Here is a 25511-nt window from a genome sequence, read left to right on the forward strand (position 1 = left end):
CTGCGCCCGGCCCATAGGAGGTGCTCCCGAAATGCTTTCAAATCTCAAGGATGGTGAATGAGCCCCAGGCACAGGTGCAGCAGGTGTGACCCGGAGAGAAAGGCGGGCCCCCACCCCTCACTGCCAGCCTCCTCCTCCAGGCTCCTGGCACTCCTGGGAGGGGGGGCGCACCTGTGGCTCTGCAACCCGAAGGGCGCCCCGCTGAACCACTTGGTGCCCATGGTCCCCCGCCCCCAGGCGAGGTCCTCGCCCCGGACTCCGGCCACGGGACTCCTGGCTTAAGCCAGCGGCCACCGCTGCCGCGGCAACCCCGCCTTGTGACCTGTGATTCGCGCGACCTGTGCGCGTCTGTGCCGCCGGGGCGCACCCCTGCCTTTGTGCCTCCGCTCTGCACGTTTTCCCGCCACCTTGCGGGAGATCCCCCGCGGAGCCCTGCACATTTCACGGCCCCTCGTGGTGGTTAATATGGATGCCATTTGGTCGGGATTGGGAGTCGTCTGTGAAGGAACCCTTTCTGATTTCTTGCTGTATCCCGGCGCGCGGCGCGGAGCCTGGTAGAGCGAGGCTCCGAAATGCCTCGTACTGTTAACGGACGCTCATGGGAACCCCGGGGCCCACCGAGAGGGCTCGGCTAGGGCGTTCTTTCTCCACTTCCGGGAAGGAAGGAGGACAAAGTGGGAACCAGCAAGGACAGCCAGAGCCTGGAGGGCTGCAGAGAGGGAGGGAAGGCTTGCCGGGATGGAGGCCGGGCTCATCTGTCCCCCACAGAGCCCAGACACCCACTCTGGGCAGACGCTGTGTGGGATGCCTGGTCTTGGGCCTGAGAGCCCAGTGGGGGAAACAGTGACCACACAGTGTGGCCAGGCCTATGACAGAGGGAGGCCTCTGACCCAGCCTGTAGGTAGGTAGGTCAGGGAAGGCTTCCTGGAGGAGAACTCCAAACTCATTAAGTGTGTGTATGAAGTGCTAAGTAAAGAAAGGAGTTGAGTCCCCAACAAGGTATGGTCTGCTTTCTTCCCTCCTCCTCCTTTATCCCTGACCAGTGCCCCTTGGTCATGCTACATCTAACATCATCTCATGATTACCTTTGATCCTCCCAGGGGTCTTAAGCTGAGGCACAGCAGAGAGCCACACTCCATTTGATGATGACAGGACATAAGTCAGAGACAAACAGGACTTGCCTGGGGTCCTACATCCAGTCCGTGGTAGAGCCGGGCTCCTGGGACAGCGTGTCTCCTTTCAGCATGTACTCCCTTCCAGTACCCTTCTAACATCCCAATATAGCACTTAAACAGGAAGTCCAGACCTGGCCTAGTGTAGCTGTGGGCTGGACTCTCAGGCCCCAGGCCAGCCAGGCACATGGCCATGTCTGGCACCGTGCCCACCCTGCACCACTGAGCTGAGGGTCAGAGGTGTCGGCCTGGGGACACACACCCTTGGTCATCTAAGCACAGGCCCTGCCCCTTCCCAACTGTGCAGATGCAGGCAATTCACTTCCTTTTCTGATTCTCCACTTTCTTACCTTTAAGAGGAAGCTAATCACGCGTCTCTCCAGACTGCTAGCAGGATTAAGTATGTTCCTGGCTTAGCAGAATCTTAGTGAGAGGTCATTCCCAGCCCTTGGAAGGGGCCCCAGCAGAGGCCCAGAGGCAGAGACTGTGTCTCACCCGCTCCTGGTGCCGTACGGGGCACTGCTCAGTAAATATTTGTTGAATGATGAGTGAACAAATAAAGGAATTAATCTCGAGTAACTTCCAGTCCCACATAAACCCTCAAAGAGAGTCGTATCTGAATCCTGGCTCTGCCGCTCTAGCTGGCGGCCTTGGGCACGTGACCCTGGTCAGAGTTCAGTTCCCTCATCTGAGACGTGGACATGGCTGCCTCGTGGACGAGCTATTTAAATGGAGGCGTCAGTGAAATGGGCTTGTGTCCACTAGCAAGTCCTGCGCCCTGGGGAGGCCCTGTGACCAGCCCCGCATCTCTCCAAGGGCTGTCGGCAAGCCCCAGAACCTGCCTGAGGCTGCTTGGCTGCTTATCTCCCAGCCTGAGCCTCTCCGCTCCATGACGCATGGAGGAGTGACCGCAGAGTGTAGACCAAGGTCTGTTAGGCTGGGAATCCTGGCTGCCAGACAGGCCAGAGCGGGTATAGGCTCCAGGGTGAGTCAGCTTCTCAGCAAGGTGGCCCGCCCACCCACGTCAGCCCGAAGCCTCCCATCCCAGCAACTCACTCACCCTAGCGACCAACTCATCCCATTACACAGAAGAAGAAACCAAGGCTCAGAGAGGGAGAGTAACTTGCCCTGGTCACATCTAGGGAGGTGTAGGGTCACACGGCGGATATGGGATCATCATTAGGGTTGGGAGCTCCCCAACTGCAAGAGGTTCTAACCATCCGGACTGTGGAGCCGGCTGTTAGGTCAGCGGAGTCAAGTCAAGATTCTCGGGATGCAGGCCTCCGTGAGGGTGCTGCCCCCACTGCCTTCAGTCCCCACGCCCTCCCTCTCTGGCCCACGCTCTGTACATTTCAGCCATAGGGGGCTGCCCTGCCCTCAGACACCCCCTGCACCGCAGACCTCTGGCCTTTCCCTGTGCCCTTCCTGCCGGCGAAATGCACCCACGACCTGCCCTTCGCATCCAGTTCTTACTCATCTTCTCAGGGGCAGATCAAGAGCCAAACCCGCCCATCAGGATGGCCATTACAAATCACAAAACAAAACAGAAAATAACAAGTGTTGGCAAAGATATAGAGACCTTGGAACCTTTGTGCACTGTTGGTGGGAGTGTAAAATGATGCAGCTCTTACGGAAAACAGTATAACAGTTCATCAAAAAAAAAATTAAACATAGAATTGATCTGAGCAAGCGATTCCACTTCTGGGTGTGTCGCCAAAAAGAACTGAAAGTGGGGACTCAAACAGGTATCTGTATGCCCTTGTCCATGGCAGCATTGTTTCCTACGGCCAAGGTGCAAACAAGCCGAATGTCCCCTGGATGATGAATGGAGAAACATGATGTGGCATATACATACAGACGATGAAATGTTATTCCCCCTTAAAAAGGAAGGATGTTCTGACACAGGTTACAACATGGATGAACCTTGAGGACATGACACTAAGTGACATAAGCCAGACAAGTATATTACTCTATTTATATGAGGTCATTAAAGTATTCAAATTCAGAGAGAAATTCAAATTCAGAAATTGGAACGGTGGTGACCAGCGGCTTGGGGAAGGAAGGATCAGGGGGTTACTGTTTAATGGGTACAGAGTTTCACTTTGGGGGAGATGAAACAGTGCTGGAGATGGATGGTGGTGATGGCTGCATGACAATGGGAATATTCTTTTTTTTTAAAGATTTTATTTATTTATTTGAAAGAGAGAGAGAGCACAAGTGGGGAGGAGGGGCAGAGGGAGAGAGAGAAGCAGGCTCCCCACTGAGCAGGGAGCCCGATGTGGGACTCGATCCCAGGACCCCAGGATCATGACTCGAACCGAAGGCAGACGCTTAACCAACTGAGCCACCCAGGTGCCCCAACAGTGGGAACATTCTTTTTTTTTTTTTTTTAATTTATTTATTTGACAGAGAGAGAGACAGCCACCGAGAGAGGGAACACAAGCAGGGGGAGTGGGAGAGGAAGAAGCAGGCTCCCAGTGAAGCCCGATGCGGGGCTCAATCCCAGGACTCCGGGATCACGCCCTGAGCCAAAGGCAGACGCTTAACGACTGAGCCACCCAGGCACTCCAACAGTGGGAAGATTCTTAATGCTACTGACTGTACACTTAAAAATGGTACAAATGGTCACTTTTATGTTAAGTATATGTTGCCACAATAAAAAGAGGGAAAAAAAGCCAAGCACTCTGAGAATTTCTGATGCCCCCAAGGGCAGAGCCTAAGTGTCATCTCACGATCACCAGCAATTTAGAGCAATAATTTTTTATTAAAAATTACTAAATTTTATATTGTACAATTACAGGTGAAACATAACACAAAGAAGATATTTTTAATTTACCTTTTTATTGCTCAAGTCAATTTTTTTCCCCAGGTTTACTAATTGGCTCTATTTCCGCTTTTGAAAACACTGGCGTGTTTGTCAAGAAGTTGAAGGAACAGGGTCTGAGAAGCCCTGTCCAGGAGGAATGAAGGGTGGGAGGGTCTCAGAAGCTGAGACTTGCTACACAGCGCAAGCTCAGGAGGACCACCAGCCTTGCAGCAGGGAGCATAGCCTTGCCTTCTAGGGGGCCGGGAACCAGCGCCAGTCCTGGGAGAAGGCTGGCAAGAGAAAGAAAACTGGGCCATGGGTGGGGTACAGGATGAAGTGGGAACCAAAGGGGGAGCAGTGGGAGCTGACAGTTACCCAGAGTGACATTCACCAGCTTTACCCTGGATATCTACCCTGGGGGAGAGAATGTGACCCTTTCTTCAAAGATGAAGAAAGTATGAAGTGTGAAATTATGAAGTGATTCATAATTATGAAGGTCACGGGTTATTAGGGATGGAGAACCAGGATTAGGACCAGCACATGGAGCCCCAGAGTCTTTCCACAGTGGCCAGCTGCAGGACAGAGAAGAGTCAGGGGACCCCTAAGTGGGGAAGCCTGATAAATCATGGCCTCAGGAGGCACAGAGAGGAGTGGCAGGCTCCCTTCAGAGGAAGGAGAACACAGGAACTTCGGAGAAGATGGGAGAAGGGCAAGAGTGAGGGGGCTTCCACAGGCAGCTGGAAGGGCCAGCCCTCACCCGCTTAGTCAGCGAGCTCACACAGAGAACGTGCGGAAGTGCCCACGGAGACAGGGCCTGGCTGGGTTTCAGCCATCTGGGTTCCAGGCTGCTGGGGCACAGTCCCGTTCTGTGACCTGGGCAAGTCCTTTCCTCCTGAGCCTGTTTCCGCGTCTGCTGAGCAGAGAATAAAAACAGACCTTTTGCCATGCGCCGTGGTTTGCGCGCCCGGCACTTGGCAATGCACCTGTTTTTTTGGCACACCTGGTTGTGCAATGCAGGCGTCTAAGAGCCGCTGAGCAGCGAAAGCCGACACACCCATAGGGCGCTCCCGGAGCCGACGCTCAAACCCTCCCACCAGAGGGAGGCGCCCCGGGACCCGGAGGCGGCAGGACCCTGGGCCTTCGCGCGCGGTGCCCCTAGCCTTCCGCGCCGGGCTCGCTTGAGGGCGCCCCAGCCACGGCACCCCACCCCCACCCCCCCACAGCCGCCAGGGCAGGGGAGAGGCCCGGGGAGCAGTGGGGCTGCCATGGCGGAGCCAGAAGCCACGGCCGAGGACCTGGACGCCCTCATCGACGACCTGGACTACCTGCCGGGCCACTTCCACCTGGAAATGCAGCTGAACTTCGAGCCGCGCTCCCCGGCCTCGCTCCGCGCGCGGGACCTGAAGCTGCAGCGGGACGGCTTGCAGCAAGAGCTCGAGCTGGCGGCCGCCCCGCAGCGCCCCGCCGTGCGCCACCTCCTAGGCGCCTTCGCCTTCTACCTGGACGAGCTGGACGAGGCCCGCGAGCGCTTCCTCGAGGTGGCCCGCGAGGACCCGGGCAACCTCAACGCCTGGGCCAACCTGGCGCAAGTGTACGGGCGGCTGGGCCAGGAGGAAGAGGAGGAGGCGTGCGCCGGGCGGCTGGCTGGCCTCATGGGCCTGGCCGCGGAGCGCGAGGCGCCCGGGGACCCCCAGCTCCGTGCCGCGCGCTGCCTGGCCGAGCAGGGCTACGCGCACGGCTTCGACGTGGGCTGCGCCAGCCGGGAGGAGCGAGCGCAGGTGCTGGCCGCCGGCATCGCGCTCTACGACAAGGCGCTGGGCTACGGGCAGCAGGTAGGGTGACCCGCCCCAGGTCGGGAGGGCTGGGGTCGTGGCCCCCAACGTCTGCAGGACGACCCCGCGCCCCACACTCTCCCCAAACCCTGGCCCTTTGGCTTCCGGGATACCCTTCTAGGGCGCCTCTCCCAGACGAGGCCTGTAGCTTTTTTCGGCTAGGGCGTGGACCTGCTTCCTAGCGGGACAGTCTGCCTAGGTTTCTTTTCTGGCAACGCTGCAAAATCAGCGTTGGCCAAATCACCCTTCTCGTCTCGCTTCTCCCAGCAAGTACCTGTCCACGAATCTGTGCATATGGCCTAAGTAAATGGCACAACCAACCCTACAACCCAACTTGGGCAGCATTCTTACCTCCTCTCTCCCCCTCACCCCAACTTCCACTTAGACCCCCAATCCCTGTCCATTCGGCCTGCCCATGTCTCTGAGATCTAGCCACTCCTCCCAGCCTCCCTCTGCAGCCCAGACTCCATCATTTCCTGCCTGACTAGTGTAGTTGCCATCATTCTGCCTGGGTCCCTGCCCTCCTGCCTGACCCTTCTGCCTCCTCCTCCACCCTGCTGCAGCATCATGTTGCTCAGTCTTACTGACCACGTCCCTGAACTGCTTACGCCCCTGGTAACTCCCCACTGCCTGCCAGGTAAGTCCAGGGCTCTCCAGCTGGCACCTGAGACCCTCCATGCTCCTCTTCTCTGCTCTCTCTCTGCTGTGTTCCCCCTTCCAGCCACACTTTTGCAACAGCCTGAGTCCCTGTGTCCCCCCAGTGGACCAAGTCTCCTTAGAGCTCACCTTGCCTCTCTCTTGGCCTCTTTCTATGATGCTCTTCTGCTCCACCTTTGACTGGGAGGTTCTCCCCAGTCTTGGGTTTGTCTCAGGCATCCCCTCCTCTAGGAAGCCTTCCCTGATGTCTGCAGGCTGGGTCAGGTGACTGCCCTGGGCTCCCACAGCACTGCTCACACTGGCCGTTCACAAATCTGTCTCCTTAATTCAGCCTTGAGTTCTTTGAGAGTGGGGAAAACATCTGTCTGGTTTATTACTGCAAACCCTATACCGGGCACAGTGCCTGCCACACAGTGGTGCTCAATTAACATATCTTGAATACTTGTATGCGCAGAATAGGGCCTGGCACTGAGTAGAAAAACACCAGGTATCTTAGTTACCTATAGCTGCATAATAGACACCTTCCAAAACTAAGCAGCTTAAAGCAAAAAGCATTTATTACTTCGTAGTTACTGTGGATCAAGAATCCAGGTATGGCTTAGCTGGGTGCCTCTGGGCTCAGTTCTCATCTGAAGGCTTGCTCAGCTGGGGGAAGACCTGCTTTCAAGCTCACTCACATGGCACTGGCTGTTGGCCAGAAGTCGCCCTCAGGTCCTTGCCTATGGGCATCCCGTCACTTTCACTATATTCTGTTCACTAGAAGGGAGTCACTAGGTCCAGCTCCCACTCAAAGGGGTGGGACTACACAAGGACATGAACACCAGGAGATGGGGACCACTGGGAGCCATCTCAAGGGTTACCTGCATTGGATGACAGATGAGTAACGTAGAGGGCGTTATCTTCCTGTTACAGAAGAGGAAACCACAGTTCAGAGAGGTACCAAGACTTTTCCGTGAAGGCAGGATTTAGCTGTAACAATGATGTTTTATAATGGCTTAGATTCGTGATATTTAAATAACAACAAGCCTTCACACAGGGCTCCATTCATAAAGCTTCTGCACATGCCCTCAGAGCCTTTTCCACCCAAAGCCTCTTCCAGCTTCAGAGAGGAAACGTGGGATCCAGACCTCAGGGAATGCAGGCTTGAGGGCACAGACTTGAGTTCAACAAAGCAGCGTGGGGTAGGCAGCATGGGGTAGAGGTTACGGCGGGAGACTCTGGGTCAGACAGGCCAGGTCCCTGAATGCCTTCCGCCCTCAGCGGGAGTCATGGACAGCATAGCATGCATTGAGTGTGGTCCCAGCAGCAGAGTAGGGCCGAAGGGGTCCTGAGCTAGGAGCCAGGAAGCCTCTTGAGCCTTCCTTTCTGGGCTATGGTTTCCCCCTCTGTGAACTGGGGGCAGAGCGGGGGAACTGGATGGTCCACAAGGCCCCTTCCTGCTCTCAGGGAGGAAGGCTTCCTGGAGGAAGTGAGTGTAGAGGCAGAGGTTTGGGCGTAGGAATCAAACAGAGTCCAGCATCTCTCTCCCTGTGCTGGTCAGCCTAGCCATGGTGGGCCCCCCCCTCCTCAACCCCCCACCCCTGGCATGAGCCACCTCCCAGAGGATGGAGTGGCAAGCAGGGTGCCGCCCAGAGCTGCTTCAGGTGGGCAGTGGCTCTGTGCTGTGTCCTTGGGTCTGGATAGCACAACTATGGGCAGTGCCCCCATCGCAGGAGAAAGTTGGGGATTTGGAGCCCCCATTTTGCCATCCGAGAATTGGAAGAGATCGTGCCTCTAGAGCACCTGGCATGGAGTAACGCTCAAGAAACAGCCACATCGGGTAACAATGATGATTTCATCGCAGTTAGAGCAGGAGGCCTGGGTTCACGCACCTAGCTCTCTTATCGTTTTGCTGTGTGACTTTGGACAAGTCACGTTTCGTCTCTGGTCCTGGCATCTGCTTCATGAACCTTAACAATAGTGATCTCTGCCTCCGATCAAATCATGGGGTGAAAGTGCCCGTAAACTGGCAGATTCTGGGCCTGTCTGAGAGGCAGGTGCTTGGCGTCTTAACATTTGTTGAACATCTACTGTGTGCCAGGCCCTGTCTTTAAGAAGCCTGTGGACAAAGGGAGGAGCAAACATTTGTTCTTTTATTTAGCCTTGCCTGAGCTCTCCAGATACTGGAGTCCACAGTCCAGGTCCTGGGGGTAGAATGGCAATGACTGAGTATCAGAGAAGGAACACTTCCCTTCAGCACAAGTGAGTGACAGAGGCTTCCGGAAGAAGCAGGAGTGTACCGGCAGGAATGAGGTGAGGGCTCTCCCAGCGGGGGTGTGGTGTGTGCAAAGGTCCTGCAGTGGGGGCCTGCAGAGCCTGCGGGCATTAGAGACAGCTGAGTGGCTTAGAAAGAGGGCGGTCAGAAGCTTCCCACGAAGAGCCCAGGCTGGCCTGGGAACTGCTGACACGGTCTCAGAAATCTGCTTCCCGCCCTCCTCTTCAGCTGCGGCTGACTTCCCAGCAACTGCTCCTCCCAGCACACTGTGCTGTTTCATACCTCCCCGGGCAGCTACTGTTCTCCCTGCCTTGAAAGTGGACTCCATCCCTCAAAACCCTGCTCAGATGTCACCTCCACCTTGAAGCCCTCCTTCACTCAACACTCCACCTCACACAATAATACTTAGGAATGTCTTCTGTGGGTGCCTTCCAGACACGATCTTAGCGCCCACAAGAACCTTCTGACCCCATTTTACAGATGCGGAAACTGAGGCATAGCTGGGCTCAGTAACTTGCCCAAGGTCACAGAGCTAGTAAGTGGCCATCGAATCCACCCCACTCTGTCTGACCTCAAAGCCTTTGCTCTTTCTGGGGAGGTCAGAGAAGTGGGGGCGCGCTAAGCACAGATGGCGGTGGGTGGTGAGGGCCACTCTGCGTGGACCGCCTCCTGCAAATCTAGGGCAGAGGACGTGTGGGAAGAGAGGCGGTGGGTTGCCGGGTATGGAGGGTAGGGGCCGGGAAGGAAGGGGGCAGAGACGAGGTCAGGGCCAGGGAAGGAGGAGGTGGGACCCCTGCTGAGAATGTCTGCCCCCCTCCCTGGGGGGCACAGCTGGGGGTGGGCAGCTGGTGGTCTGGCCCCACCCTGTGCTGTAGCTTCGAGAGATGTGTCCCTCCCACGGGGCTGGGACTGTCTCTGGCAGGGAGGAGCCTCTGGTGCTCAGAGGGTAAAGAGTGGCTGAGGACCGAGTACTCATCCGCTCGCAAAAATGACAAGAGAAAACCTTCTAGAGTTAATAATTCAGCCCATAATCCAAAAATAAACCGTGTGTGTGTGGGGGGGGGGTGTTTGTGACTTCCGTTCTCAGCTCTTCACTCCCTCCTGTTTTCTTTAAGTCACAACAATGTGAGGAGGCAGGTTGCTCTTACCTGTCATTTCTACCCTCCTGCCAGCACCCCGTTCGCGCAGGCGCGGGCACGCGCACGCACAGAGTCACGTTGGATTCTTGTTGACAGATCTCAAAGTGGGCGCGGGGGTCGGGGGGGAAGGTTAGGAGCTTTGGAGGTAGACAGACTGGGTTAAAATTCTGTCTCCATCACAGGTGGGACAGGTAAGTCACTTGACCTCCCTGAGCCTCTGTTTCCTCATCTGCCAGATGGGATTCTAAGGCCCATCTCACTGGGTGGCCGTGAGGACTGAGAGACCACGGAAGGCTGCAGGCAGGGTGCACATCGCGTCAGGGCCCAGCCTTCTCCCTGCGCCCTACTACTCAGTGTCCAGCATAGGGTGGGACATCCAAGAGCTGTCTGGGACTGTTGTTAAATTTCATTTCATTGAATCACTGGACTTTAAGTCTTTAAATCCCTCTTTTTTAAAAAATAAGGTAACTTGAACCTCTGTTTCTCCTCAAAAATACCCGTGTCCCAAGCTAGCTCGGGTAACTGATTGTCTTCCCCTTCACCCAAATACTGGTGGCTTGACACACACATGCCCACGCGCACGTGCACTCACGCAGGCCTGCACCCCCGCTCACGGCCCAGGGTGACAGCACAATGGGTGCCAGGCCCGGAGTTCAGAATTTTACATTCATTAGTGCATTTGATTACTATTCAGACGTCACAGACACACTGCCAGTTGAGAAGTGTGATTCCGCATCTCACCAAGGACCTAACAGGCTCAGGGAGGGCAGCGGCTTGCCCAGGGTGACCCAGCGCACCGCGGACATGTGGATCGCACCCCTGGCCGGGGCAGGCAGGGAGGAAGGCAGAGCTTACCGGCCCGGCAGACAGCCTCACAAACCAAGGTGTGGACATTCCAACCGGCCACCACACCCAGCAGGGTGGGGATGTGCTAGGAAGGGCCGAGAGGGCACAGCGGGTCAGTAGCCCCAGGGTCCCCTGTGTGCGCGTGCGCACACCCACCCTCTGTACCTTTGCAGCCACCAGGGATGCCGGCTTGGGAGCTGGGAGTAAAGAACTGCCCTCCTGACAGGGCTTCGGCCTCCCCCGAGACCCCTGGGCCCTCGGTGGGTGCACCGTGTGGGGCAGATGCACTCGTGTGACTGTGGTCAGAGCGTCCGCATGGGAGTCCCCAGCCTGCAGGGGTCCCTGCTCAGCTGGCCATGTCCTGGGTGCCCTGGGCCAGCTGTTTAGTCTGAATGTCCATGTCTGTGAAATGGGGACAGGGGTGCCTGCCTGACAGGGCTGTGGGAGGTGTAACTGCTCCCAGCCCCAGCGACATCGATGGTCACGGGCTTCCCATCCTCATCCCCCAAGGGGGCTGCCAGGACCCAGAATGCAAGGGAGCCCTGGGTCCTCCTTCTCAGTGAGTCCCCACCCTCCCCTCTGCTTCCTCCTGCCCTTCCTGCAGTCTCCCTCAGCCTAGCCCCAGCCAGTCTTGGGAAGAGAACAATGGCATTGGGGAGGACTCCGCTCCAAGCTGGGGGCCAGGATGGGGTTCCTGCCCCAGCCCTGCCCCAACTCACTGTGGGTTAGTGGGCAAGTCGCCTCCCCTCCCTGGGTCTGTTTCCTCCTCTGTCAAGTGCGAGCACTGGGCTAAGGTGGCGGCCAGAGTGATTCAGGGACAGGAAGGACTTTGCAAAGCAGAGAAGTGGGGGAAAATGAACTCCCGGCAGGAAGAAAATGCATACACACATGTGGGAAACCACAGCTTGGGGAACGTCGGGGACAGTATCTTGAGGACTGAAGAGCTGCAGATCATGGGCAGGGTTTCCGCTCCCATGGTGCTTGCCTACACACACACACACACACACACACCTTCACAAATCTGAGTGGTTCGATTGGGTTCAGCGAGGAAAAGAGGTGGGTGACACTGGGCAGTGAGCTACGTACTGTGCATTCATGTACTTTTCATAGATGATCTCATCTGGTCCGCACATGACTGCTGGGAAATCAGAACCGGTATTAGCCCGTTCTACAGATGAGCAAACTGAGGCTAGAGAGGTGTAGTGACTTGCCCAAGGGCACACAGCCAGGAGAGGCTGGTGGGAACTGAACCCAGGTCTCTTGGACTTAAAGCCCAGGCTGGGGGACGGCTTTCCTGGGCTCTGGCTCCAGCCTTCTGAGAGCCTTGGAGCCACTCACATTTCTGAGTTTGCTGCTGGCTTCTCTCCCTCCGTTCCTAGCAAGTTTGGGACCTGGGTTTCCCCTCCTCGTTGATATCGGATCTCAGAGTCCAACCTGCCGTTAGCATCATCTGGCCGAGCCGCCTCTTTTTCCAGGAGAAAAGAATGTTAAGGGCATACACGGCACAGATCCGTGGGAGGAGCTGAGAACATTCAGGCATCACCGTTATTATTGCAGAAGGCAAGAGACTTCTTCAGACCCACCCGGTCTCTACTGGTTCCAGGGCTAGGTTTGGACCCAGGACTAGACAGGGTCCCTTTTCTCTAAGGACAGTGGGATAGAGAAGTGGCTCAACACAGTCCTGTAAGTCTAGGGAACCAGTGTGAGGCAAAGATCACCTGCCTCGGTGGCATGACAGACCTAGGACAAGAAGGGGGGTGACAGTGGGAAGCTGTGGTCAATCTGCTCAAATCTTACATTCTGTGAAGACCACCCAGGGAAGCCAGGACAGGGAGGCGTAGGGGACTTACTTCCACGGCATAGCACCGCCCCTTCAAATCCCCTCCACCAGTCACACTGACCACGCCCACCAACCTGCCTGCGACACAGGCCGGCCAAGTGGGGTCATTCTGTTTGTGCCTGCAGAAGCTGAGGCCCGGGCTGGGCTGGGGGCCTTTCCAGGATCCCCGGGGTAGGCAGAGGCAGGAATGGGACTCCAACCCCATCCCTCCGTTGACTCTCCGCACCCCCTGTGGCAGGAGCTGGGTGGGGGGAGGGAAAACCCCAGCCCTTGCCTTTCTGGTGCCTGTCCCACAGCTGGGGTGGGGGCAGGGCTGGGTGTGCAGAGCCGGGAGGCTGCTCCGTGTCATCACAGAGGACATTCCGGTTGTGCAGGAAGAACGTATTCCTGAGGCCTGCCACCTTGTGACTTTTATTTCTGCGGCGTCAGCCTTCACAGGGTCGGCGTGATGAGGTGGAAAGAACAGGGGCGTTGGAGGGAAGCAGATGTGAACTTGAATCCTGGCACTTCCACCCTGGGCTGTGGGGCTGGGCGGTGGCTTTTTTTTTTCTTTATTAGTCTCCGTTTCCTCCCCCAGAAAAGGAGGTGGAAGCATGGCACCTTCTCAGGCTGCTGTGAGTTGCCAGTGCGCCGAGGCACTGATGCGCCCAGTGGAGAGCTGATGCTCAGGGGTGTTCCTGCTCCTTGCTCCGTCACATCCCCCTCTCCCGAAGGAGAACTAGTCAGCTCTCAGGAAGAGAATCAGAAATGGAGAGTACAGTGTCATCAAGGGGCACAGTTCAAATTGCAAGGCAATTCTTTTCCTGAAGAACCAGCAAGGTCTCTATAGCCTATCCGGATGTATAAAGATTCATGGCTCATTTGGTATATTAAAAGATCTTCTACTGAAATCCTTTAAAATAGCCAAGCCCCACAGCACTTCCTTCTTCAGGGGCCACCTTATGAAATAAGTGGAATAGTCAAGATCCACCCCTGTACCCACCAGGTTCACACAAGCCTGCCCTGTAATGGTTTATCCTGACCCTATTCTTTGCCGGTTCTGCCAGATCACCTACCTTTGTCGCTGACCCACGCAGCTGTAGGAACTTGGGTCTTTGGGCTTTTCTGAGGATCACAATTCTGATCCTTTGGCTCATTTAAAAAAGAGATTCACCGATCAGCCCATCATCACTCAGCTCCCCACAGTGCAGTAGCCCAGGATCAGTGCATCAGGGGGCCTATTAAAACCCAGGTTGCCCGGCCCAGAGTTCCTGATTCAGTGAGTAACGAATTTGCATGTCTATCAAACTGCCAGGTGATGCTTCTGCTGCTGCTGCTGCTGGTCCTGACCACACATTGAGAACCACTAGTCTAGCCATTAGGTGCGGGAGCTCTGGGGCTGAGCTGCTGGGGTCCCAGCTCAGCTGCCTCCTAGCTGTGCCACTCTGGGCTACAGTCACCTCTTCTGTAAAATCGGGGTAATCATAGTCATGACCTCATAGGTAACCCCATGGGGTTTGAACGGGTTCACGTGTAAACCCATGGGTATCTTTGAGTAATTCAAGAGCCTCGTTATGGCTTGTACTACACAGGCAATACCACCACCTGGTGGCAGTGTGCCTGAATTGCAGGGGTAACTCCTCTCTCCTCGTTCCCTTCAACTTGAAGGCTAGATTTCCAGATTTCTCTCTGGGCTTACATTGGCTGTGTGACTTTGAGGACATGGTCCCATCTCAGTTTTTCCATCTGTGCTAAGAGAGTAATGGGAATTAACTTTACATTCCACACGGTGTGGTCTGAGGACCAAATGGAATCTGTGTGTGCCCACTCTGTAAATGGGAAGCACTGTGCAAACACTTGCCGCTAGATGTTGTGGGAAGAACATGAACTCCAAGTCAGAGGAACCTGGCCTGAAATGTCAGGTTAAGTGGACAAGCCTCTGCCTCTTCGAACCTCGGTTTCCCCCTCCCTAAAATGAGGGAGGTAACAGTGCGGGCCTCCGGGGAGCAGGGGAATGTGCTGAGGACCCCTTGCCTGAAGGCTGTGCCTTACTCAGTGAGTCCCGGGGTCTGAAGATTTCACTCGCGGGTTAGGGCTGGTGCCTGGGCCTTGCCCACTCTCTCCCACAGATCTGTCATGGAGTGGCGGCCTAATGTGAGGCCCCCTCCAGCCTGCAGCCTTGGCCGGCCCCCTCTCCAGGTCCCAGAACCCCCAGTTCACATGGTTGTGAGGAGGACCCAACAAGAAAGAGAAAGGGTGGTGTGCTGCCCAGAGCCCACGCCGGGCAGCCTCTTGGGGAGCCCCCCTTCTCTGGCAGAAACCCTCTCCAGGCCTCCCAGGCTGCCTCCCACACCTTGCCTCTGGGAGCTGTCAACTCTGGAAGTGAGAGCCTCTCAGCCTAAGACGTTTCAGGGCGATTTTATTCTCCAGCAGAGAGGTGGAACAGCTCCTCCCTTCTCCAGGAAAGGAGGGGGGGACCAGAGGCCTGTTTAATTTAATTTAACGCACCGTGGCTTGCCAGGTTGCCCCTGGTAACAGCCTCAGCTGCTGCTTTAGTTACAACCAGAAGGATTTTTAAAGAGACAGCCCATTTTCAGGCCAGGATCGCACAGCAGAGTGAAAGGCGTCCACAAGCTTCATTGGGGGAGAGAGGATTAAAGTTCAAGGGAGGCGAGGCCTCAGACTAGATCTGTTTGGGCCATTAACTCCACTTCGAATCTGCAACCCCATAAGCCCTCCTGCAAATGTCACTCTTCAGCGGAATCTGAGGAGGGACTGCATTTGGGATTTGTCATAGAGATGTCACTCAGCTAGCGACTTTTCTGGAAAATCTGTTTTAGCCTTCAAGTCGAAGGGAACCAGGAGAGAGGAGTTACCCCTGCAATTCAGGCACACTGCCACCAGGTGGTGGTGTTGCCTGTGTAGTAAAAACCATAACAAGGCTCTTGAATTACTCAAAGATACCCAAGGGTTTTAAGCCCTGATACTAATTAGCATGTTACTGGGTAAGTTGCTTCACCTCTGTGGTCTCAGTATCCTCAGAGATAGAATGAGAGTGATCAAGGGAACGGTGCTGAGGACAGCTCTTGGGGCTAGCATTATGAAGGCATGAATTTAAGTACCAGCTCCGTCTGGTACTAGCTAACTTACTTCCTGTGGCTTGAATGCCAAACAAGAGGTACAGGGAGAGCCCTGATTATACCACGTAACTCTCCAACACTGGGGGTCTGTGGAGGGGAGAAAGGTGCTTGGGACCTCACAGGGGATCCTGGGTAGGCCCTAGTAGCACAGTGGGGGGATGGGGGGGTGGAGAGAAGGGCGAGCCAGGACCCCTCTGGACTTCTGAGAGATTGTTGCCCCAGAGGGAACTGAAATAAACCCCATGGACAGAGCAGCCTCCTGGACACCCCAACCCTGCTCAGCTCTAACCCAAGCCAGGAGAAAGGGGTCCAACATTTACGGAGCACATGCTTTGGACAGGGCACTGCCCCCGCCATGCCTGTGAGCTCTATATCATTATCCCCCTTTGCAGATAAGGACACAGCCTCCTAGAGGTAACTTAGCCATCCGAGGTCCCCTGCCTCATAGGACCAGGCTGTCGGCCACCTGAGCCTCTGCTCTCGCTCGTGGCCATACCTCCTTGTCCGAAGCCTGATGAGGCAGCAAGTTCCGTCTCTCCCTACCAGGACTCCATTGGGCCAGCCTCAAAGTGGGCATGGGGCCAGAGGTCATGAGATCATACCTCTAGACAGCCAAGAAGCCTGAGGCACTTATGCTCCGGTCCTTCACACGATCAGGCACTGACATTGCATCCGGGTCTTTGTCCAGCGTGGCCCACAGTAGTGGCCCCATGAATCTGAGTCCCCCTTCCTATGTCCCAGGTACTGGGTAGGTAGAACAGGTATGGTTATCCAGCAGCCCATCCTAGCTTTTTTGCTTTGGCTAATGTTCCCCACTGAGCCCTCGAGGATGCCCTTCAACCCTTGGCAACTGCCGCCCTCCCCTTCAGAGAGCCCTGTCCCCAGCTAAAGCCCCATACACGTATTCCCCACTAAGTGACAGGAGGGCTCTCCGTGCTGATGTGAATGTAAAAACATACTGGATCTGGGCACTGCCCTTTCTAAGGCTCCCCACTGCCCTGCACATGAACCCTGGGGCCTGAGCCAGGCCCTTGGGGGCCCCTCCTGATGTGGCCCTGCTGGCTCACCCTCCCGCCCCTGACAACACACCACGCTCCCTCACCTCCGACCCAGCTTTGGCACACGATGTCCCTCCATCTGACGCCTTCTCTCACGATGTCCCCCTGGGTGGTTCCTACTGTCCTGGAGAAGCCTGCTTCAGCTGGTCCTCTAGAAGCTCTGTGGGCACACCTGTATCATACAGGATACTTCCTCCCATAACCCCTGGCGTTGCCTCCACTCACACTGTGATACGATCTGGCTTTCGTGCCAGACTGGGAGCTCCTAAAGCTGGGACCTGCCTTTCCTCTCCTCTGCCCACTGCCCAGCCTGGGGCAAACAGAGAAGATACTTGGTGAATAGTGGCTAAGAGATGTGATTAGTGGGGCCTCCTCTGGGTGATCTGGCTTGGGCCCTGGGTCAAGACCCTGCCTCGACGGGCAGTCACGCCTCTCAGTGGGATCAGACTCACAGGACCCCCTTTCTCTCTTCTCCCTGCAAGCTCATCCACAGCCTCCCCAGAGCAGCCACAGCATAACTTGCCGACATTTGCTCCCCCCACGCCCCCTTCACACACACCAGGCTCCATGCTTGCCAGGCACGCCACACGTCTCCACACTGAGCCCTCCATCTGGAATGCCCTTGGCCCGCATTCCACCCTCTGAAACACCACTGCTATTCAAGACTCACCTGACAGCCCATCCTCTGCAAGACCTTCTCAGAGTCTTTTGGCTGGGACTGGCCTCCCCATCCTAGTGCCTCTGTCCACATCAGTCTCATGGCCTTATTCAGACTTTGCCTCATGCTAGCGCTATGGGCAACCTGGTGGGGTAAGGGGAGCCATGGGCTTTGGAGCCTAACAAAGGGAGTTCAAGTTCCAGCTCTGACACCCATATGCTGTGTGACCTTGGGCAAGTCACTTTACCTCTCTGAGCCTCAATATGTTCACCTGTAAAAGGCAGATGATACCTACCCAATAAGTTGTTGAGAGATTGAGAGGGTGGGTGTCAGGATCCTGGCACATGGCAGGCACCAAGTCAAGCTCTACTATTTATGCCTGGACCTGTTTTCCTAGCTAGATTGTGAACCCATCTGGGCCGGGATGCAGGTCCAACTCAGTGCCATGTCCCTATAGCACTCAACACAGGGCCTCACGCCACAGATGTCCAGAAATGCAGGCTGGACTGAGTGCATTCACCTGGCTGCTGGGAGTCGGGGTGGAGGGATGATGGGGGTCCTGAGCTGAGGCGGCCACGGTGGGAGTGCAGAATCCAGCCTGGGGATCCATGCCAGCAGATGAATGTGGTGGGAGGGACCAGAGCCCGAAGCAGAGCTGCCGATATGCACTGGGGGTTTTATTGGTTTTCATTAAAATTCCTTCCTGAGGCAGCAGCATCTACTCCCATAAATAACAGCATAAATATTTTATCTGGTGCCCAAGTCGGTCTAAATGCCTGGCGAGGTTGGCAAGAATAACAGAGGGAAAACCGCTCAGGGGGGTCCTGGGCTGCAGCTGAATTCCGTCAACAAGCCCGAAAGGGCTTTCTCAGGAGGGCGGAAGCTGAGGGGTGGCGCCAAAGGGAAGAAGCGAGTGGACAATGGGGGAGAGAGGTGACCAGTGGCATGTGGGCCCTGGAGTGGGGGGATCCAGCGCACAGGGCGAGGAGCCAGGGGGAGGGGAGCTTAGCTTGGAAAGCAAGATGGAGGGAGAAAATTCCACTCCTGCTCCGTGACGGGCACCTTACTTAGGACATTCATACAGGTTATCTCGTCAAACCCTGTGTAGTCAGAGAAGAGAGGTGATTCGCCCAAGGTCACTCAGCCACCAGTGGCAGATCCAGGACCATGATCAGCGGTGTACCTGGGGCTTCTCGGGGTTCAGGGCAAGTGTGGGAATCTATGAACGATGGCCTGTGTACCTCAATAACAGCACCACGGGCCATTCTCTGCTTTCCTAGATCCCAGTGGAGGAGAAAAGGGGCTGGTACTTCACCATGGCGACGCTCTTCATCAGGTCAGGCTGGGGAGCCGGGGACTGGACGGTGGGGAGGGTGAGGTGTGGCCTGGGACCCGGGGAAGAGGTGGCTGAGTCCGTTTCCACGGCAAGGGCTCCCCAAGTTCCCTTCCCTGCCGCTGGCCTGGGGAGAACTCACGGCACCCTAGGGACACCTGGGATGGGGTGCCAGCTACCCACATCCCCTTCTTGGCCACAGGCTAGACGGCATCTTCCTGGAGCTGGGCAGTGAGGAGCAGAAGCGGCTGCCTGCCTTCAACCGCACTCTGGCCCTGCTCCGCCAAGTGCTCAAGTCCTCGGACCCCCACCACCAAGGTAGGGCCGCCTGGCTCCCCCTTTACCTGTCACTAGCCCTGCCTGTCACTGTCATTGTCCTCACCTCTGGTATCGTCTTCCTTTTGGAGACATCCTGTTTCTCTCTGTCTCACCCTCTGTCCCATATACTCATTCAGTCATTTCACAGAACTCATGCACCTTGCAGCTTGCTCAGTGACTTTGCCACAGGCCCTCTCGTCTTCCTGGGGACCGACACCTTGCATGGGGCTGGCCCTGTCCCTCCTCCTAGGCCCTCTCCCTCTCTCCACCCCGCTGCTTCTAGACACCCTTCTCCCACACTTTACCCCCAGCTCTGGCCTGGTGCTACCTCGGGATGCTGCTGGAGAGGAAGGACACCTTCTCCACCACCCCCATGGGTGTCCATGACTGCGGGTACTCGGGAACCGACCCCCTGGACTGCTTTGGCAAGGTACGTCCCCTGGCCACGCCCACTCTCCAAACTGGGATGGAGTGTGACACCCCAGCCTCCTCTCCTGGAACTTGCTGCTTCTCTACGTGTCATCCCACCTCCATCCCCCACTGTGTGGCCCACCCAGGAAGTGCCCCGGCTCTCCCTCCTTTCTTCATTCAAAACAAAAGTGACTTTTGTCATCTTTCCTCTTTGCTTAAGAATCAGACCTTCCCCACGCCCAGGCCCCAAGCCTGCTTCTCCAGCCTTGTCTTCTGAGCTATTCACCATGTCTCAGATATACCCTCAGACTTCTCCCTTTCAGGCCGTGGTTCTCACTGTCCCTCCCCACCCCCAATGACATAGTGAGAAGATGGGCTTAGCTGGGGTCTCATGCCAGCTCTGCCCATGGGCCATGTGACCTTAAGCAAGTCACTTCCATCCCTGAGCCTCATTATGTCTTTTTTTTTTTAAAGATTTTATTTATTTATTTGACAGAGATAGAGACAGCCAGCGAGAGGGGGAACATAAGCAGGGGGAGTGGGAGAGGAAGAAGCAGGCTCCTAGCAGAGGAGCCTGATGCGGGGCTCGATCCCATAACGCCGGGATCACGCCCTGAGCCGAAGGCAGATGCTTAACCTTTGTGCCACCCAGGCACCCCTCATTATGTCTTAATTACATCATCTGTCTACCTTCCAGGTCATTGAGAGACTTAAAGGAGGTAATGCTTGAAATTCACTGTAAACTGTAAAGTGCTGTTCGAGCCTTGTTCTTGGGCACCTCGTTTACGTGGTAGTTTCCACACTTAGCTCAGTTCTGAAGTCTTTCCTGGAGGCCAGGGACCCTGTGATATTCATTGACCTGTGCACTTAGCACAGTGCCCTGCATGGGGCACATGCCCAATGTTTGCTGGTGGGTAGATTAATGAGCAAGTCCTTGATGAGAGATCTTAAAACAGAATGGAAAAGGAACGCTGGCTCACGAGGATTCTGAGAGTTGTGTCCAATTTAACAAACATACTGCCTTCACCCCTCCTTGAGAACCTACTCTGTGCCAGGCACAGAGATGAGACCCTGCAGGAGTTCGCTATCCCAGAGGCAGCAACACACACTGGACAGGCAGTGGTCAGTAACAATGTGGAGGGGAAGTGCTGCGGGCCTGATAGAAACACTGCACTGTGTAAATATGGGGGAGGTAAAGGCCGATTCTGGCCCTCCTTCCAACGGCCCTGGGAAATTGGGGGAGCATACACTAGATGTGTCCGAGAAAGAGAGGTGTGCCTGGGGCATGGAGGGATTCACTGGACAGGACACATGAACGTGGTGGGGAGCATGGGAGTCGGGCTCTTGGGAGTTGAGTGCCAGTGAGTTGTATCCTTAAGTATTAGGTTCCATGATATGGCCAAACTTACTGGCAGGTGGATTTAGGGAAGAAGAGCATTGCAGTGCCATGGCTCTATCCAGAGATGGGGGACCTGCAGGTCGGGGAAATAACCAAATAGTTTGCTCTTACCTTGCTTCCTTCCCTAGGCTATTGAGATAGCCAAGGACCAACCCCCTATCCTGAATCGCCTGGCCAAAATCTTCCACTTCCTGGGAAAGCAGGATATGGCCATTGGAACCTGCAACATGGCTCTAGATATCCTGCGAGACCCGGAGCTCAACTGGCAGGCCTACTGCACAAGGGCCAAGGTGAGTCAGCCTGCAAGCTCCGCCTCACCCTGCCATCCGGAATCTGAGAACCAGGACCAAGGGTTAAGACTGGGTTGCCAGAGCCCAAAGGTCATAGAGCCTTCATGGTGGAAAGGAACTTAGCAGTCATCAAGACAGAAGGTTTGTGTTCTATAAGGTTGTTGAGTGAAAGAATGAAGGACACTCCCACCCACCGCAGGCACCCCTCTACAATGACCTGATCAGCGACCTCCAGCCTATACTCAATACAGGCAGACTGACCTGAGTTGAAATCTGGCCTTTCCACCTATCACTCTGGGACAGGGGAAAAGCCACTTCTCCTCTAAAACTCCATTCCCCAAACTGTAAGTTATGGATAATGACCTCCACCTACAATGCTCTTCTCTCTGATTGCCTTCCTTCCTCACTTCCTGGAGGTCTTGACGAAAAGGAAGCTTCTAGCACCATCTTACTGAAAATGTCAACCTCTCACCAGCATTGTGTGTCTTCCTTTCTTGGTTTACTTTTTCTTCTTAGCGCTTTTTACTTCCCAACATACTATGCATTTACCATGCATATTGTCTTTCTCTCTCCCACACTAAAATATACGCTCTGTGGGGGCAGGGAATTTTGTTGTTTTGCTCTCTGCTTTATCCTGGGTGCCTGGAACAGTATTTAGCACATAACAGGCTCTTGATGAATATTTGTTCAATGAATGAATGAACTGAGCACCTACCATATGCTAGATCTTGGCTAGAATATGTTCTCTCAATCGTCATGGGAACTCTCCAAGGAAGGTATCAGTGTACTAATTTTTCAGATGTGGAAAATAAGGCTCACAGAGGTTGAACAACATCCTCCCCAGCTCACTTGCTAATGGGGGGGGGGGGCACATGGAATTCAGCCAAGTCCAACTGGCTCCAAAGCCAGAGCTCCCTCCTCCCCCACCTTATGTTGCTCTCTTAGAACGAGAGCCCATCCGGTTGGCTATAAAGCATTAATACCTTCAGCAACAATGACCCCTTTTACCTACTTCCTCCTTCTCATGCCACCCCTTCTGAACCTCTAGATTTTTTTAATGCTCCAAGTATGGGGGAAAACGAGGGGTGTGGATGAAGGCAAGAGTCTGGAATCATTTGTAATTTGATGCTTGTAAGTTGGGGCCACCTTCCGTTCCTTCCAAATTACTTATGTGGACTCTCACAAAATCCATGCTGCCATCCTATCTAAAATAGCCCCCTCCCCCAGTCCCCTCTAGCCCATCACCCTGTTTATTTTTTCATAGCCACTTGTCACCACTGCATGCCTAATACCTGGCGCTGGGCCTGGCATATGGTGGGCACTCAATACATACTCACTGAATGAATGAATTTGTTAACTTCATCCAACCCCCTCATTGTACAGACAGGAAACTAAGGCCCAGAAAGGGTGTCATTAGCACAGCTGGCACAGAACTAGGACCTTGGACTCTGGGGTCCCAGTCTCAGGGGCCTTCTGCACCACAGAACTTCCCTGAGTTGCTGCTGAGAAAAAGCCTGGCATCATTTAGGGTAGAAAGGAGGAGCTTGGAGTATCGTCCCTGAGCTGACTCTCTACGGCAGACCCACCTCAGAGCGTACCTGCACGACCTCGAGCGGGCCAAGATGGGGCTCGGCGGCATGCCTGACAGGAACCACCTGTCCTGCGCCAAGGCTGACCTGGAGGAAGTGGTCAAGGTGTGTCCGAGCCTCCAGACCTATCTGGATATTGGCCAGGTAAGGCAGCCTCTTCACTTGAGTAGCCAGTGGCTTGCTAAAAACCTATTTACTCTCTGCCAAGGCACGCCTGGGCACTGAGGACTCAGGGAGAAATACAGCTGCCCCCCGCCCCTGTCTGATACCATACCCACCTCCTACAACCATGGTGAGGATTATATGAGAAAATGCACATACAGCATTTAGAAGAGGGCCAAGCTCTTTCTAAAGCACTCAGGAAGTGAGGGCCATTACTCTTTATCCGGAAGTGCTCTCTGGGCCCAAGGAATGATTCCCAAGAGGTGACAATATCCTAATTTTACATACGAGAAAACTGAGGCCCAGAGAGTGCCTCGTTCAAGGTAATATGGCCAAGAGTCGTGGGGCTTAACTGGAATCACTATTTCTCCTTTTCCGGGCGCGGGACCATTTGCGAAGAATTGTCGGAGGGAGGGTGGGGAATGTATGAATGGAATTTTTTAAAAGCATGTATGGGAGCGGAATGCCCAGGGAGAAAGGCTCAGGCCCCCACACTCCCCACCCAGGTCTACTACTACATGGGCGTGGACGCCGTGCAGGAGCTGCTGGCGGTGGACGAGGCGGCGCTGAACCAGGCGCTGGTCTTCCTGGCCAAGGCGGGCGAGTCGGAGCTGGGCGCCACGCTGCCCGAGCTGCAGCTGCTGCGCGGCAAGTGCCTGCGCATCAAGGGCGAGGAGGCCAACGCGGCGGCCTGCTTCAAGCGCGCCGTGGAGCTGGACGACGCAGGCTCCAGCCACACCGACGGCTTCGGCTGCCTGCTCGAGGCGCTGCTGGCGCAGTGGAGCCAGGCGCAGCTGAGCGACACCGAGCTGGGCCGCGAGGTGGACGCGTGGCTGCGCCGCGCCCAGGGCAAGTACCCCGCGGCGCGCCTGCGCCAGGAGCTGCAGCGCGTGTGGCGCGGCCACACAAGCGAGGTGCTGGGGCTGGCCCGGGCCTTAGTGGCCCAGGGACGGCCGGCGCTGGTGCGGCTGCTCTTCGAGACCATGGAGCAGGACGGCGACATCGCGAGCGTGCCGCGGGGCCGTCGCTCCTTCTCCCTTTGAGGGGCGTCGAGGCCCCGCCCCGTCGTGGCCCCGCCCCACCTACAGCTGATTGGGCGCTCAAAACGGGCCTGCCCTGCCATAGGCTGGCTGTGGAGCAAAGCCAATTAGATTCTCTTTCGGGAATTGGGGTGGGGCGGTTGAGACACAAGGGCAGGAGGCTTGACCACGGAGTCACAAAGGCCTGATGAAGGAGACCGGGGGTGGCTGGGGCACACGCGAGGGACCACCGGGAAACTGCCGTTTGAACCACTGAATTGTTCAAGTACTCAGAAAAAGTAAGATGGCTGCAAGATACAGAAGATAATTGTCTCCGTTTTGGCGGCTTTTTAGTCCCCGTGCACGATCCTTGAGGCCGGAGTTCCTGTCGTTGGATTGCCGTGAGTCACGCTCTACTCTTATAATAAAGGCGCCTTTACATGAATTGACTGGAATGGGTCTCAGGCCCCGCAGCCATAAAAGCCATGCCAGAGCGGAGGCCAAAGCGGCGCAGTGAGCAGATAAGGGCAGGGTGATAGTCTACACCTGAATGCTCAGGCCTTTTGCCTACCTGCCCAGCAGTCTTCCAGCGGGCCTCATCTTTGGCCAGCTTGGTTTGAAAGGTCTGCAGACGCTCTGACATAAAGCCCATCCAGTAGAATCTTTGCTTGATTTCTCTGTTCTTAGGAGAACCTAGGGTCCCCACCCATCAGAAAGTACAGCCTGCACCCAGCCATGAACCTTCCACAAAAGAGTGAAGAAAAGTCTTGGAATTTTAGACTCTTGGACTCGTAGTCATGGAGTCTTAGATGTGGAACTTTATTGTCCAGGACTTAGGCTCTGATTGCCAGATAGAATGGCCAAGCTGGATTCTTGTGGCCCTACGTACAAGACCCAAATTAACCTAAAATTCCAGATGAAGGTCTTGCCAGACTCTGGGAATGCTGGTTGTTCATAACTGCAAGGGCAGGACCCCCATAATGGTTTGTGATTTATTTTGCACTTTCCCCCTTTCTTCGGAGAGTTATACCCATTGCTTTGCTCCTGTCCCTAATCCTCAAACTTTACCAGGGAAGGACCAGCACCCCTGAATTGCTTCTCATGTCTCCAGATGGAGAACAGACTAAGAAGTGCAGTCCTTAGAGATCACGCACTCCAGTCTCCTGTGTAGGTGAGGGTCCCGAGACTCCTAGAAGGGAGGTGGCTTGCCCGAAGTCACACCTCCTAGCCTCCCACCGCTGTACTTCATACTTACTGTCAGCATTTTGCAGGTTGGAAAAATACTAATAAACTGATTGACACTAAAGTGTTAAGGGTGTATGTGTCAGCTGTCACATGGGGCACGCTGATATCCATTAGGATAATGCTCTAACATCAACAGTGGAATCTGTGAAGTCTGGGCAGTGAGACCGCTCGAAAGCCCCCAGATTCCACCTCATTCTCATCATGTTTCATTGCCGTGGCTGGTGACCTCTCCCTCCTTCCTCTTACCCCCACTGCAGCGGAGTCCCACAGCTGACTCCAGGGCCAGCAGCACACACAGCCCTGTCCACTCCTCCCCCACATCTTTCTCCCCCCACAAGTGTGACCTGTATCCTTCCCTAGGACA

General features: G+C 55.4%; 2 protein-coding genes across 2 annotated transcripts in view; one reads left to right on the forward strand and one right to left on the reverse strand.

The window, feature by feature from the left end:
* The window catches only part of LEXM (lymphocyte expansion molecule), a 23082-nt gene extending 22861 nt beyond the window's left edge, over positions 1–221 (reverse strand). Inside the window, exon 1 of the mRNA XM_040626594.1 lies at positions 172–221. Within this exon, the coding sequence (XP_040482528.1) occupies positions 172–221 (50 nt within the window). The remainder of the gene's footprint in view (positions 1–171) is intronic.
* A 4656-nt stretch (positions 222–4877) lies between these two features.
* On the forward strand, positions 4878–25208 carry TTC22 (tetratricopeptide repeat domain 22). Its single transcript, XM_008699384.2, has 7 exons — positions 4878–5810; positions 18662–18717; positions 18917–19032; positions 19344–19462; positions 20971–21132; positions 22713–22865; positions 23390–25208. The coding sequence occupies exons 1-7, from the start codon at positions 5244–5246 to the stop codon at positions 23924–23926; spliced, it is 1710 nt and encodes a 569-aa protein (XP_008697606.2). The 5' UTR covers positions 4878–5243; the 3' UTR covers positions 23927–25208.
* The last annotated feature ends 303 nt before the right edge of the window (positions 25209–25511 follow it).

The sequence above is a fragment of the Ursus maritimus genome, unplaced genomic scaffold, assembly GCF_017311325.1.
Source record: "Ursus maritimus isolate PB19 unplaced genomic scaffold, ASM1731132v1 scaffold_12, whole genome shotgun sequence".
Lineage (NCBI taxonomy): Eukaryota > Metazoa > Chordata > Mammalia > Carnivora > Ursidae > Ursus > Ursus maritimus.

Bases quoted from the DNA above. Each gene is read 5' to 3' on its own strand.
- TTC22 (XM_008699384.2), top strand. From the start codon at position 5,244: ATGGCGGAGCCAGAAGCCACGGCCGAGGACCTGGACGCCCTCATCGAC. The intron at 19,033-19,343 runs GTAGGGCCGCCT...CTTTACCCCCAG, and splicing joins CTCGGACCCCCACCACCAAG to CTCTGGCCTGGTGCTACCTC. The intron at 21,133-22,712 runs GTGAGTCAGCCT...TCTCTACGGCAG, and splicing joins CCTACTGCACAAGGGCCAAG to ACCCACCTCAGAGCGTACCT.